The sequence below is a fragment of the Crocodylus siamensis genome, chromosome 11 (assembly GCF_052110815.1).
Source record: "Crocodylus siamensis isolate JL-2025a chromosome 11, ASM5211081v1, whole genome shotgun sequence".
Lineage (NCBI taxonomy): Eukaryota > Metazoa > Chordata > Crocodylia > Crocodylidae > Crocodylus > Crocodylus siamensis.
In genome coordinates this window covers 26,585,405-26,599,926 of record NC_143405.1, presented here as the reverse complement: position 1 = coordinate 26,599,926, position 14,522 = coordinate 26,585,405, and the positions used below count along the sequence as shown (strand labels likewise).

At 54.1% G+C, this 14,522-nt stretch overlaps 1 protein-coding gene across 1 annotated transcript; it reads right to left on the bottom strand.

The window, feature by feature from the left end:
- Positions 1 to 2,004: 2,004 nt before the first annotated feature.
- On the bottom strand, positions 2,005 to 14,479 carry APEH (acylaminoacyl-peptide hydrolase). The gene is made up of 22 exons (XM_090022462.1): positions 14,421 to 14,479; positions 14,129 to 14,258; positions 13,312 to 13,438; positions 12,618 to 12,708; positions 11,699 to 11,774; positions 11,248 to 11,420; positions 9,675 to 9,812; positions 8,569 to 8,660; positions 8,074 to 8,114; positions 7,861 to 7,982; positions 7,287 to 7,347; positions 6,866 to 6,963; positions 5,690 to 5,741; positions 5,400 to 5,488; positions 4,817 to 4,955; positions 4,565 to 4,648; positions 4,388 to 4,468; positions 3,564 to 3,652; positions 2,981 to 3,171; positions 2,784 to 2,886; positions 2,589 to 2,695; positions 2,005 to 2,205 (listed from the first exon to the last, which is right to left on the bottom strand). The coding sequence occupies exons 1-22, from the start codon at positions 14,430 to 14,432 to the stop codon at positions 2,100 to 2,102; spliced, it is 2,202 nt and encodes a 733-aa protein (XP_089878588.1). The 5' UTR covers positions 14,433 to 14,479; the 3' UTR covers positions 2,005 to 2,099.
- Positions 14,480 to 14,522: the final 43 nt, after the last annotated feature.

The following is a 14,522-nucleotide window of genomic DNA, read 5'->3' as shown; positions in this document are numbered from 1 at the left end:
CCCCAGGGGCAGCTGTCAAGCCCCCTGGTGGCCATGCGGCTCCTGCCCTGCTCCAGCTCCTTGAATACCCTCCCTTGCCTCTCTCCTGGTACACCTTAGGTGTAATTAGATTATGAAAAGAGGCTGCCCCAGTGGTACCCAATCTTTTCACCCCATAGCTCAGATGAGTGGTGCTAGGTTGGATTCAGTCCATAGGCCCAATGTGGCATGCAGTACTGGCTTAACTAGGGCCTGATGCACCTGCATAGAAATGGCCTGGCTGGGGTCCACTGCAGCTGTGTGGGAAAGGCCCTGCTGGAGCCAAACGCAGCCTCATGGGGCTTGGAAATCTAGCAACAGGGGAGTAGTGACTGTTAATTGCTGCAACTGCTCTGCTGCCAAATTTCCAAACCAGTGGGGAGCCCCAAAGGCCAGATGGCATGGATCACGGGGCAAGTGATTAAGTACTACTTTATTAAACTAAACAAGGTATGTTTATAGGGCAAGTGTATCCTGCCCCAACATATTATGGAGCACAGTGCAGAGACATAAAACCTGTTCTGCTGGACCAAAGCAGGGCCAGGGGTACATGGTAGCAGGGCAGATCAGACAGCTATTTATTCTGCAGCCACAGCTGCTCCTAGCCAGATCTCAGGCCATAAGACCTTTCGGTGTGTGGACCACAGGTGCTTCTTGGGGGCTTCCTGGACTGCCACAGCCCATCTTCCCTGCTACACAAAACACAGTGCTCTTGGGGGAAGCACCAAGCTGGGCTTGTACTTTGCCCACTGCTGCATTCCTCAGAGGGGCACAAGGCAGCCTGTTTGAGTTAACGGAAAGTTAACTCTCAAGGCAACACCTTGACAAGGCAACACCTGTCTTGAGTAACTCTTAACAGGGACGTGGCAGCAGGGAGATGAGACTCTGGGGATCTAAACCTGCTGCCTCCCTACAGGTTTTTTTCCTTTTCTGAACTACTATGGAATTCATCTCCCTCAGGGCAGTCTCAAATCCATTCTGTCCTGAACTTTGGGTACAAGGATGTGCTTGTCATGGGCAGTTTCTTGCCATTCTCACAAAAGCCTGTCCTCCCTGCTGGAGCACACTAGCAACCCCCATCCCTGTCCTTTCCAGGAGGATCCATGCAAGCACAGCCTGGGGCACTCCAGCTGAGCTCCTGGGATGCTTGGCAGCAGTAGATGGCTGAGCCTTCACTTGCGCCTGTGGCTAGAGAGGACTGAAACAGATTTGATCAGTAAGCTGTTCTCTCTTGCTGAGAAACTGGAGTGTAGACAGCATGCTCCTGCAGTTACAGATCCTTCTGGCCATCCCTTCAGTCTCTTTCTCGTTCCATCTGCTCTCATGTGGCTCCTGGTGGAGCAGTTAGTATGACAAATTTGTAAGCAACTTGGAACAGTCTGAGAATAGAAAGCATCAATAATCAGGAGCATGGGCAGCGCCATGTGTCCTATTTAAAAGCAGCAGAGTGTTCAGTAAATAGGACACTAGCGAAGTACCATCTCCTGTGACGGCCAACTGTGCCACGGGGCAGAGAATCACTCTCTGGTGCAAAAGGGCTTCACAGGGCATAACTGCCAACTTCACTGACAGGTGGGCTGGGCAAAGGGTACCCTATCAGACATAGTTTTGCTGGAAGCAATGATGGGAGCAGGAACAGTGCTAGATACATGGGAGGGGGGGATTATGACTTGGACTACAAGGTGGCAGTAGACCTGCACAGCAGAGTCCCTCATTCCTGTATTTAGAGAGCACTGCTATTGCCCAAGGGTGCAGGGCTCCTTTTTCTCTTGTCCCAGTGCTTTAAAGGCCTTCCCAAAAGGAAGAAGCACCTGTCTATTTGTAGCCCATGGCTCTCCCAGCCCTGCCTGCTGTTCTCAAGTGGGATGGTGCCAAGGGCACAGGGTGGCAGAGGTCAGCTGACATTGGGGTCCTTAGCCCCTTCACATCTGGTAATAGAAGCCATGCAGGCTGCGCCCTAGGGATGAAAGTGAGGCAGAGGCTAGCTCAGCTGTACTGTTTATTAACAGGGGGTTACAGCATTAGGTGGGGGTGCAGTGCACAGCAGCATCCCCTGCAGGGCAGGGTACAGGTGCCTACAGTCAGCACTTAAGGTGCTTTATCAGCCACAGTGCCATGTTCATGAAGCCATCAGCCTCGGCCTCCACGCCAGAGAGTGCATGGTTGTTCCCTGGGTACCACAGCAGTCTGGAGGAAGAAATGGGAATTAATAAGGGCCTTCAGTCTGCTCCAACCATCTCCAAGGGATCTCTAACCACTTGCCCTGTAGCTGGACATACAGTCCAGCTCCCAAGTGAAGCAAACCCTTCATTCGTCTCGTCTCAGACCTGACCAGTTCCTCCATGATGCCAGCGAAACACCAGCCCACCCCACACATGGCCCCCCACCTTCACTCTTGGCTCTAGTCCAAACCCAGCCACCCTGTTCAAACACGTGTCCATCAGTCCCTGCTGTGCAATCCAAACTGCCCCCTGGCAAACCCAGGTACAAATTCTGTCCCTGTCCATGCTGCCCACAAGCCTCCAAGCTGTTCCCAACAATCCCTGGGCCCCTCCCTGTGACCTGCTCACCGGGTGGGGACACCCCTGGCTTTAAGGGCATGGTAATACTCCAGCCCCTGTTTTGGAGGGACTCGCTTGTCATCTTCTCCCAGCATCAGAAGCACAGGGGTCTGGACCTGGAAGGGGAGTGAATCAGAACCTGGGTCCCACAGCCAGCACTAGGGGTCCAACTCTGGGAGAGGAAGAAGAGTAACGCAGTCTTACCTTGTCAACATACTGCATGGGAGACTTGTGCAGCATCTCCGTCCAGTGGGCAGCATTTGGGAGGGTGGTGGGTGTGAAGAAAAAGCCAGCTTCAGTCAGGCACCTGTGGAAGAAGCCGAGGCCCAATTTCACTGAGGGCATAGGGGGGCAGGGGCTGGGTGCAGTCAGGGGCTGTGATTCAGGCCTGAGGCACTCACCAGTCTGGGATGTCAGTGCAGCTGATCATGGAGGCCATATTGACAACTGGGTTTCGAACGACACAAGCCTGGTAGGTGCCTGGGTACTGGCCAATGAGATGGCAAGCAAGGAAGCCCCCATGTGAACCACCCACCAGGGCTACCCGGGTTGAGTCCAGTGGCTCTTCCTGTAATACCCGTTCCACACAGTGCTGCAGCGGGATGAGAACAGACAGTTGGGAGGGGCAGCAGGAGTGCCCGCAGCCCAGCAGGGCAAGGAGCAAGAGGGGCAAGCAGGGTTGTTCAGGGTCAGGTCAGGAGAGGCAGGGGTGGAGAGGGAATAGGGAGGGGTATAACTGGCTAAGCAAGGTTGGGGCAGGGGAACAGATAGCTCACTTGGTTGAAGAGCACATGGCCCAGATCCCTATCAGGTGACTGGCAGAGGTTACCCCCGCTGTTCCCTAGGGATTAACTAGACAGAACTTTCCCCCAGGCAAAGGATCACAGCGATGGCCCACAGGGTTGCAGGGAGGATCTCAGAGTTGTGGCCCCAGCTTCTTAAGGGTGCAAGCTGCATGGTGGTACTCAGCTTTGTGGCCTGTACCTGTACATCTTGTACATCCTGGCTGCCCACATTGCCTGGCAGGGAAGCGATGTTGTCCTGGCCGAAGCCTAGCGAGCCCCGGTAGTTCACTAGAACAGAGAGCACTGTCACTGTAAGTCCCTTGCCCCCACCTCAGGCAATCCCCAAAGACACTCCCCAAAGTGTCTGTCTGCCACTGAGCACAACAGCAGGCGACAGGCTGGTATGTGGGGGGATGGGGACTGCCTCTGCTGGAGATTCTGCCCTTCAAGTGGCATAGTGGCCTAGTCTTTATGTGGGGTAGGAGTGGTACCTATGCTGCAGGATGGGTAGGCTCCAGGTTCTGTCCCTGTGACCTCCCTACCCTCTGCCTTGACCTAGCACTGCCAGGGCAAACCTCACATATTAAGTGCCTTGAGAGCTGCCCCAGTGGTTGTGTCTCCATTCCATCAGCCCCTCCCTACAACTGTGCACACCAAATGCATAGCTGCTGCCTACCAGCTGCTGTGCCTCCAGTCTCTGTCCAAGAGTCTGGTACTTCACTAGAAGTGGGTTGCATGAACTCCTGGCACTGTGGCACTTGAGAGCCTCTGCCTTTCCCTAGGGCATCCCTTGGAGTGAACCCTAACCCAGCAGAACCTCCCCAGGGCAATTTAGCTAGGATGAGAGAGAGTTCACAGCATCCACTAAGTAGGCTCCAGCACCACTGGTCCATGTTAAGTAGTCTGTGATAGCCCAATTCAGGCCCAATCTGGGGCAGCTATCTGTGCCCACCTCCCATCATGTTGCCAGCCTTCAACCCTATGCCACTGCCACATGATTCTTTGGCAGTAAGTGGGACTCACCCAGAAGCACAGCAAAGCCCATCCTGCAGAGCACTGCTGGGTACAGCATCCAGCTGGCCACAAAGACTGAATGAGGACCTCCTACAAACGGGAAGCAGAGGTGAGCCCTACAGGGCCTGCAAGAAGAGGTGGCAGAGGTGGCAGTGCTGCCAGTGTGGTGGGGAGGAGGGGGCTTACCATGGGGTACAACCACAAGAGGTGGCTTGTTTGTGCTGGCCATCTGGCTGGGCCGCAAAAGGATGGCTTCAAAATCAAGACCCTCTGCAAAGGGGTTGGGTTGGGGAGAAAGAGAGAGAAGAAAGGTTGGCAGTCATTAACAATGACAAGGCTGGGATCTACAGTGCTTGCCAAGCCCAGACAAGGAGCTCCCTCCCAGGTCCCCAGCTAAGCTTGTGCTCATGGCTCTGCCCCTCCTGCCCTTGTACTCACCATACTGAGGGTTTTCCTGCTCTGAAGGAGGCTGCAGGGACTGGATGACCCAGCTGATGTCTGACAAGGGGGCAGCATCTTCCAGACAGACCCAGCTCACCTGGGCCTCTTGGCCAACACTAGGAAGGAAGCCCACCTTCTACAAGGGAACATCAATAGCATCAGAAGCACTGGCACCAGCACACATGCTGTTCTTCTATCACCAGGGGTGCTACATTGCTGAGGGCTGGGGCAAGATGCTCTCTGGAGAGCCCCACAGAGAGGACAAAGTGGGCACAACCTTTGGTGACAGCTTCCTTTGGTGTAGGTAGGAAAAGACAGCATCTGACATGAGCTGAAGGCTAAAACTGACAGTGATGACTGGCACAGCCACCCAGAGCTCCAGTGATGTTCTCAATGATGACCTGCAACATCTGGCCCTGTGCTCCTTGAGAGCAGTATAGTTGGGTGATGCGTTGGGACACTGTCTGGAGGTGGAGGCAACTGGAAAGCTCTCACTACTGTAGCAGGCTCAGGGCTGGTGCACAGGGGAGACTGGTTCCAGCCCAGTGCCCCTTCTCCCCGATCCTGAATTGCCCCTTACCAGAGTTGGAGGGCAGCTTGGGGTCGAGAACTTGGCCACTAGAAGATCCCGGTTGATAGTAAGGAGTGTCCAGCTCCCTGGGGGAGCATCTGCAGGCGGGAAGAGAAAAGATGTCACAGCCTATGGAGCCTGCTTGGTGCTGGGAGTGCACTTAAGTCACTGGCCAGAACAGGAGGGATCTGGGGCAGTGGCTGCTGCCCAGTCCTGTAGGAACATGCAGGACCCCCAGTATCTCCAGAGGCAGGGAACAGAAGGGCCTGCAAAGTGGCTGCAGGGCTGCCAGTACTTACCAGCTGTCAGGCAATGCACACTGCTGGTCTGCGTGTCCACAACAAACAGGTCCTAGAGGGAACACCAAAGGGCAGAGCTTCTTCAGGCCGCTCATATCCCTGCATTGCCCCCTGCAGGGGACAGAATAGACACCTGGCTCCCCTGGACCACTGCTGGCCTGCAATGGGCAGGATGGCCTGACACTCTGGAGGCGAATGTACCCCAGTGAGGGGAGGGGGAAACCCGTATGGGTACAGCAGTTCATCTGGGACAAAGTGGAATTGATCTAAATCACTGGTCGGGAAGCCTCAATTTAAATCACTGTTGTTTTCTACAAAAATTGCTTTCTTGTTGTTTGATATAATCTTCATTAAAATATTCCCCAACAGGGTCTCTCGTACAGCCTTCCAAGCCGGATGCCATAATAGGTTTTCCCTTCTACTATACCATTCCCTCACTAGATCTCAAATCAATGGTGAGGCTGTATTCAGAAACATCCCACAAGACTTCCCACCAGACTCATCTCCCTTGTCCAGATCTACTCCACCCCCAACAATCCCCTACATTCATTTAAGTTCTTGAAACTTTCCACTTTTAGAGAGAGGCAAGGGCGTGACTCTGTGTACACAAACTTGCAGAGAGACAATAGGGCTGATGGATAGATAAGCAGGTCTGTTATCTATCATCTCCATATGCTGCTATTAACAAGGATGTTATTTCTGGAGAGACAAAACTGAAACTAAGCATCACAGAAATGCTTAATGAGATCTTCTAGACTGAGCACTGAGTCCCACTGGGTAGAGTGGTTTTCTTTAATCTTTACTAATCTATACAGAGGAGCCTCTGGGAACCCCATAAGATTAGGCCCCTAATATAGTCCATGGCCCATTGTGACCTATTTATAAAACTTTTCTAAAAAATTTAACATGAATATGTTAGACGTTACAATCCCTATTCCATGGTGATACCTTTGAGTGCTAACATATCTTAAATTAAAATGATCTTTAATGTAGATTTTTTTTTTTAAAAAAGCATCTTAACAAAAAGAATTTAAAAATACAATTAAATAAAAAAAACTGATTTAAATTTTCTTAAAAATCTGATCTTTCGATTTTTTTTTTTTTTTAAATCGTTGATTTTTAACCATCTTGATCCAGGAGCTGAGCTCTGGCCCTTGCCAGCCCCTGCCCTCTTACCTGCTGGCTGCGCTGTGCTGTGTCTAACACAACCCGCCGGCTGTCAGCTGCCCAACACATCTCAGGCAGTGCTGTGCAGTAGATCCCTGGGAATACACCTGCGAAGAGAGAGCCCGATCTCTGCCAGAGAGAGCACAGACCACTAGGTCTCAGTGGCAAGCCCTGGGAAGCAAGGTATGCCACTCAGCTTGAATCTGACCCCTTCCCCATGTGCACAGCTTTGCCTTGCTGCCCCAGCCTGGGTTCCCCACATACAGCCTTGCCATTGGCCTTCATTCCTGACAGAAAGCACCTCTTCTTGCTGCCTAAGCAGACACTGCTTACATGCCACCTTGCACTTGCTGAGCCTAATTTCTGGGTACTCCATCGTCCCCACTTTTTAGCTACCTGGGCCCTTCCCTGCCTCCAGTCAGCTACTTACCCTGGCTCTGCCGAGGCACAACCTCTAGCACAGTGGAGGTTTGTTTTGTGTACCAGTCATACTGCAAAAGATAGCAACACAAGGCAGTCAGGCAGTACCTACAGGGCTCTACTCTTATTTCTGCTTTGACAGAGCTCTCCTCCCCAGGAACTGAAGCCCAGCTGGTACCCTAGATAGCTGACCCAATGCTGGCCCTAGGCAGACACACACGCCATTCTGTCAGGGAAGGTGGATGAGATGCCCAAGCATGACTAACTTCCAGGCAGCACTGAAGGGAGGCGGGGCTCTGCTAAGATATGCTGCCTCAGCTCTCACACTCACCATGGGATACTGTCTACTCTGCTATGGTGATGCCTCCCAAGCCACTCACACTGACAGCGTGGTCAGAATTCTTGGCTACTGGCTCCAGCCACACTGCTATTCTGGTGGGCTAGCAGAGACTTCTGGGGTGCCCAGGAACAACTGCCCCACGGGGCAAGATGATGGCCAGGGTTGGCTCTGGCAGGCATTACTGCCACTCCCCTGCCTTGGGTCCCTGGTGCAGGCACCCCCCGGTTGGTGTCACACCACTCACCATACAAAGGCGGCTGCATTGCTGATGGGGCCCAAGTGCATTGTTCTCCAGATAGATGATGCGGCACTGGTCAGGACTGAGGCGTGGGGACCATACAGCCTTGGTGTCATTAGACAGCAGCTCTGCAACAGAAGAAAAGGAGGCAGGCAGACAGGTTGTGGGCCAAGAGAAAAGGCAAAGCTTGGAAAGCAGCACAAGGAGAACATCACTCACCACAGCACCCCCTTCTGAGGTCCACATAGAACAGTGCTGATCTGCAAATGGGATCACAGAAGTCATCATGGAAAGGGCCTGAGCGCACCTTCCCTTAGCAGCAAGGGGCTGTGCCAGGCACCCAAAACTCACCCTTGCTTTAGCTGCATCCCTACAATTAATGGGCACCACAATCACAGGCCTGGATTCCAGGCTCTGCCCAGTGGCCCCTCACTAGTGCCAGCCTTGCACTAGACAAGCCATCTGCCCATGAGAACTGCTGCTTGCCAGCCTGAAGGGCAGTGGAGAAAAGTCACCCAGCTCAAGAGCCATAGCATGCCCTAGTAGGACTTGAGGGCTCAGCTGAATGCTGGTGGAGATGCTTCTACAACCAGCAACACTCTGGCTCCTGCTGCAGATGTAGCACGCAGGTAGGTCCCTTTCCCCAGTACCTAGTGTGTAGTTTGCTGCAAGCCATGGCTAGGTTTATGTTGAGGGGTGCCACAGGGCTCTCACCTGCGGTTGGTGCAGTGCCGCAGCCCCAGACGGAAGGGTTCGTGCCACCAGCCTGTGAAGACCACACCAGTGTCACCGGGGGACCAGAAGGCCTGTGGGACAAAGCAGGAAAGCATCAGACAGCATAAGTGAAATAGCTGGGACCTAGAAGGACACTGGAAAGAAACTGGGAGAAGAAAACAGAAGAGACAGCAGGATGACAATTTAGAGACTAACTGGTTCAGAGACATAACCTTTCATAGGTGACAGCCTACTTCATCAGATGCTAGCATCTGACAAAGCATCCTTATTAGTATCTGATGGAGTACACTGTTGCTTACAGAAAAGCTCATTTCTCTCCGAACCAGTTGGTCTTTACATTGGCACCCTGCCCTGCCTTCTGCCCAACACCCTCACAGAACTGTTTCCTTTATAACAACCCTGTATATATTGGAAGGCTGTTCTCATGTCCCTAGCCCCATCAACCTTCTCTTGCCTATATCAAACAAACCCAGTCACTTCCATCTTTGCCCTTGGGGCATGTTCTCAAATGTTGTAGCATTCTTATCCTTCTTTGTTAGACAGTCTCCTGTTTCTCACCATCTTCACTGCAACTCAGTATTCCAAATGGGACACAGGACTCCAGTTGAGGCCTCACTGGTGCTAAGCACAGTAGAACAACGACCCCTCACATTATATATACACAACTCTCCTGTTCATGCATGATATTGCCTTTTTTGCCACAGTCTTGCATTGCTGACTTTGTGTGAGTTGTAGCCCCCTTTCAACCACTTATATAAAAATGAAGTACAGAAACACATCCACAGAGCTGAAGAGTCTGACACCTGCCCTACATGCAAGACAGGAACTGAGCCTGGAATCCATCACTACTCTGGTGATGAGGGGGTCTTGGATCCAGATTACCTTATTGTTATGCTTCAACTCCTCATGGGTGCCAGACAGGGTGCGAAGGGGAAAGGAGAAGAGAGGGCTCTTTGGGTGCTTCTAGCTGCTGGCATCTGTATGCTCCCTACAGCTACTCAGCAGGGGAGGTGTTGGGTTGCAGTGACATGACCCTGCTCACCAGCCTCTCCCTATCCAGCTGCTTCCCCGATCCTCATGCTGACCTGTCCAGGGGAGATGTGGTCTGGGACACCTTCCAGCACAGAGACGTTGCTGCTCTCAATGTCCAGCACGCATAGGGCAGGGACACTCTTGCCGCTCAGTGCCTCGCCCCAGTCCTCATGGTACACAAACTGCTCCCCCTAGAACACAAAATTTTATGAGTTGCCCAAAATGCCCATGCCACCCTGGTACCAGCACAGGCCATGTCATGGCCCAGGCCCACTGAGTCATAGCTTTTAAGTCTTGTGCCCTCCAGAACATAGGATCCTAGTAACAGTACAGGCCTGGCAGGGCTCAGTAGTCCTGCTCTAGGAACAAGTCACACCCAGGAGGTTTTGGCAAAGCTGACTTATCTGTATGGCTGAAGCATCCCTTAAAGCAACATAGAGCCCACATTGAACAAAGTAAACATAGTACAGAAGAGAAAAGAATGACTACTCCCCTGCCCCGAAAAGTCAACCCAGTGCTCAAGACCAACAGAGCACTTTGTGAGTGTAGGAGATAAATTTGGATTTCCTGTTGTAAAAGGAAGCCTGTTACTTTAAGGGATGCTTCGGCAGGTTAAGCTGGCTGTGTGGGGGCCAGCAGCTAGGAAGCAGGCTAGCCACTGGACAGCTAGCTGCTAGAAAGCAGGAAGACTAGTAACCATAGAGATAGGGGCTACCACTAAGGAGTGACTATTCCAGGAGCTAGGTGCACAAGTTGCACAGGGGGCAGACATCTAGGCAGCCCAGAAACAAAGAGAAACAAGCAAATGAGCTAAGCCAGGGCAGAGAAGGGCATGCTCATCATCAAGCCAAAATGGAAACTCCTGTGGATGGCTGGAGAGCTACCTGACAGGAAGGGGTGGAGCTTTGGAGGAACACAAAACCAGTACCTTAGGCCACATGGTCAGTCTGGCCTTGCAGGCAACAGACAGAGGAGATCCTGAACTGCCTGGCTGACACAGCAGCCTTAAGCTGAAAGGGCCAGAGCCTTGGGCCCAGAAAAAAAGACTGGTGTAGTAGAAGCAGCTCAGCCTGGGATCAGGGACCCAGAGGACTAATATAGGGCTACAGCTGCTTTACAAGGTCAGGGGCCAGAGAGAAGGCTGGGGCCAGAACAGGTTTAAGCAGAGGGTGAAAGCCTGGGGAGGGATTAGGGCCAGGGGCCTGGCAGTTTGATGGGAGTGTGACAGAGGGACCAGAGGATCCAGTGGACAACTTGAAGTAACATCTGTGAGGCATGGGAATGGCTGTAGGGGTTGAAGGTCACAAATAGCCCTTAAGGCAGTGGGTACGTGGAGAGACTGATGGAGCCAGGGGGGCTTGACTAAGGTCAGCAGGGTACAAGATGGACCTGCTGACTAAGAATAAGCTAGGGTTTGCTCTGCAACCTTGGGGCAGCCTCCCTTTTTACGAAAAGAAATAGTTCCATCAAGGCATAACAGGCGAGAGGAAAAGGAGGGCATCTTGAGTGGCTGGAGTGGGGCAGGAAGCATGCAGCTGCCCCTGGGCCCAGCCCTGCTACACCTGTGTCCCTAAGCTGTGTCGCACATCACTCCAGTTCCTCAAGATCTACCCAACCCCTGCGCACCTTGAGGGCTTTGTCTTGTTTCTCAGGCCTCGACACTGCGTCCTCTTCCTCAGCTGTGCTGCTGAGTTCAGGTGCCTTACTCTGGAAGAAGGACTCAGTCTTTGGGCGTTTCTTCTCCGCCACATACAGAAGATGGGTCTCTGAGTGCGACCAGGCTAGGCAGCCAAACTGATCTGCAAAAACATAGGTCAGACATGGACAGGCACTATGGCCCAGCACATCCAGTATAATGCCTCAAGGGCCTACCCCTACCTTACCAGTCAGCCCCAGGTATGCCATTCTACTACTCAGCCAGCCCCAGGGTCTAGGACCAACCTTTCCCTCCTTTGTTACTCATATACCTTTGCTACCAGCCCAGTGGCCCTGTAAATATACTACTACACCCCTACCTCCACTTCAGAGAGAAGGGGCTCCCAGGAACCCAGGGATCCCCCACAGTGAGCCTGCTCACCATCTTCGTAGATGCTGCCATGTTTCTCCAGTCCTGTCAAGTTGATGCTCTTCACTTTGCGATTCTGATCCCAGATCTGAGATTACAGAGATGTCAAGAGATGAAGCCCTGCAACCTGTGATTCTAACCCTCAGAGACATCAGGAACCAAGGCATCCAGTCACCCTCCTTGGGGAGCCATGCATCAGCCTAAGAATTACTGGCTTTCCCAGCTGCAGTGTGTCCACGGCAGATGCCTTTTAAAACTGACTTGATGCCACTCTGCTGGATGCAGGTAAGCCCTGACCTCTGGAATTTCAACAGGGTGGGAGCCATCACCTCTGGGATATTCAGATAGTTGTGGGGACCATTCTGATGGAACAGGTACAACAGAAACCAGAGACAGCTTTGTTAGCTGTACAGCAGGGAGCTGGAGCTGAAGCTGATACCCTACAGACCCCTCTGGGTCAGCCCCACTGTGCCTGGCAAGAAAATGAGTGTGGATATCCAACGCTCAGTGTTCGCTCTGGGCCCTGCCTCTCATCAGAAGGCAGGCCTCACTGAGCTGTACTGGGGCGGGTCCTAATCATGGGATCCAAGCATGGCAGAAGCCCGTGCCTGACTGATGCTGTCGGGCAAAGATCCATACCCAGCTGCCTGGCAGGTATGCAGGGAAAGGGATCCAAGCCAATCAGGTATGGGGTTTGGAGCAAGCATAAGGTATGGAGCCACAGGTGGGAGTCTGCCAGGAATCTAGAAAAAGGGCAGCAAGCAGCTTGGAGGTCAAATGAAAGTCTGCCCTTTCTCCTGAGAGCTACTAGCACCAGGTCCTGTCTGGCTCTTCTGAAAGGGCCAAGCAAGGTTAATGCAGACACATGGTATCTAGTTGTAAATGACTGAGGCCCCCTGGTCTCCTCCAGCAGCCAGATGGATGGACTCACTTCCAAGAACTGCTTCTCCTCGCCTTTGCTGTTGCTGGCCTTTCTTAGGACGGCTTTCAGTGTCCCACTGGGTGACTCTCTACTCAGCAGCCTGAAAGGTAGACCAGCCCCATTACCAGAAGGGCAAGGAGGCACCAAGGGGCTCCGGTACTGAGCACACCCCTCTCAGAGATGTGATCAGTGAGCCTGCACTAGCCCTCTGCCTGAGGTGGCACAGCAGGAGATACCAGGCAATGCAGTAAAGGGTGAGAGCCAGGGGCAGTTGCTGCATAGGAAAGCCTGGTAGCAGAACTCCTGGAGCTACTCTCGAGATGTTCTGTGAACAGGACCAGGTTGGGGGTTTCAGGGCTGGGCAAGGATACGGTGGCTCCCAATGGGGCTGTGAGGCCCCCTGGAAACAGCCCTATCCAACCCCTACCCACCCTAGAAGGGGCCCTCTTTCAGGCATGGGGCCAGATGCATCAAGTGTCCATCCCTGCCACTGGCACTCCTGGAACAGTGATCAGGGCAGGGGCAGGCAACAATACTGCCCGAACTACTCACTAGCTGCTCAAAGCCCCCAGAGCCCAGGCAAGACAGCCCTTCGCCATCGTTCCAGTCAGGCTTGAGTAAGGGAGACAGTAGCTCCCAGCCAAGCCTTGGGGACATGACAGCTGCTGATGGGGAACACTACTAGCAGGCAGTGCAGACTCACTCGCCCTTTATCTCGGTGCAGGCACCCGAGGGGCCCGAGTACACGATGGTTTTGCTGTCATGGAAGACAAGGTACTGACGGCAGAACTTCACACTCTCGGCTCTCTCCAAGTCCCGCTGAGACCACTCTAGAAGGGGAACAAATTTAGCTGCCACCCAGGGGCACCAATTCTTCCCCCCTGTACCATCTTCATGCACCAAGGAAGAAACCAGATAATACAGCTGCTCCCAGATGCCCCCATTCTGCTGTGCTGGGTCCCAATTCTCACCTCTGTGTGACACAGAGCACGTGAGGACAGAGATCCCATGGGGCCCAAGTGCCCATGCCATCTGGAAGCAGGCCCGCCTACTGCCACCAGATAGGACTGGGCCTGAGACCTGGGTCCAATTCCTGCAGCTGCCTCAACCCCTCTGCACGGCCTTGGGGAAATCAGACCTTGATTTTCAAGCCTTAGCAGTTCCCTGTGCCATTAGGGTCTGGCCAGTCAGTCCCCAGCCCCTTCCTGTGTCTCAACATCCCGCTGTGAGGTGGGGGTAGGAGTGCCCTTCCCAGCAGGGGCCATACACTGGCACCACACAAGGTGCCCTGGGCAGCACAGAGGTGGACAGGCAGGAGGCACGAGGGGGCTGGGCGCGGGGCTGAGCCACATGCGGGGGTCACATGCATGTGAGCACGGGGCTACCCCTCTGACTGCCACGAGCCGCAGCCCTCAAGATGCCCAAAGGCGAGGGGGCGGGGCGGGGGCCGGGCTGCACCTTGAACTCAAGGCAGGCGGGCGGCGGCCATCGGAGCCGGCCCGGTGCCGCGGCCGCGGTACCTGCGTAGACGTTGCAGTACTTGCCGCCGTACTGGGTCGTGAGCTCCGGCCCCAGGCAGGCGGTGCCGAGCGCGGGCAGCTGGCTCAGCTGGCGGTACAGCGCCGCGATGTCCTCCGGGTCCGTCAGCACCTGCGCGCGACACGCGGCGGCCCCGTCAGCGGGGCTGGGGGCGCTGAGGCCCCGCCTCGCGGCTCCCGGGCTGCGGCCCCAGCGCGGGACCCCGCCCGCGAGCCCCCCTGGAGCGGGCCCGCCGCGGGGCGTTGTGGGAACGCGGCGGACCCGAGCGCTTACCGGTGACTCCATGTTGTGGCAGCAGCTGCCTGGGCAAGAGTCGCTTCCGGGGCGGGGCGAGAGCCCCCTCCCATTGGCTGTCGCACTTCCGGCGGGGGCGGA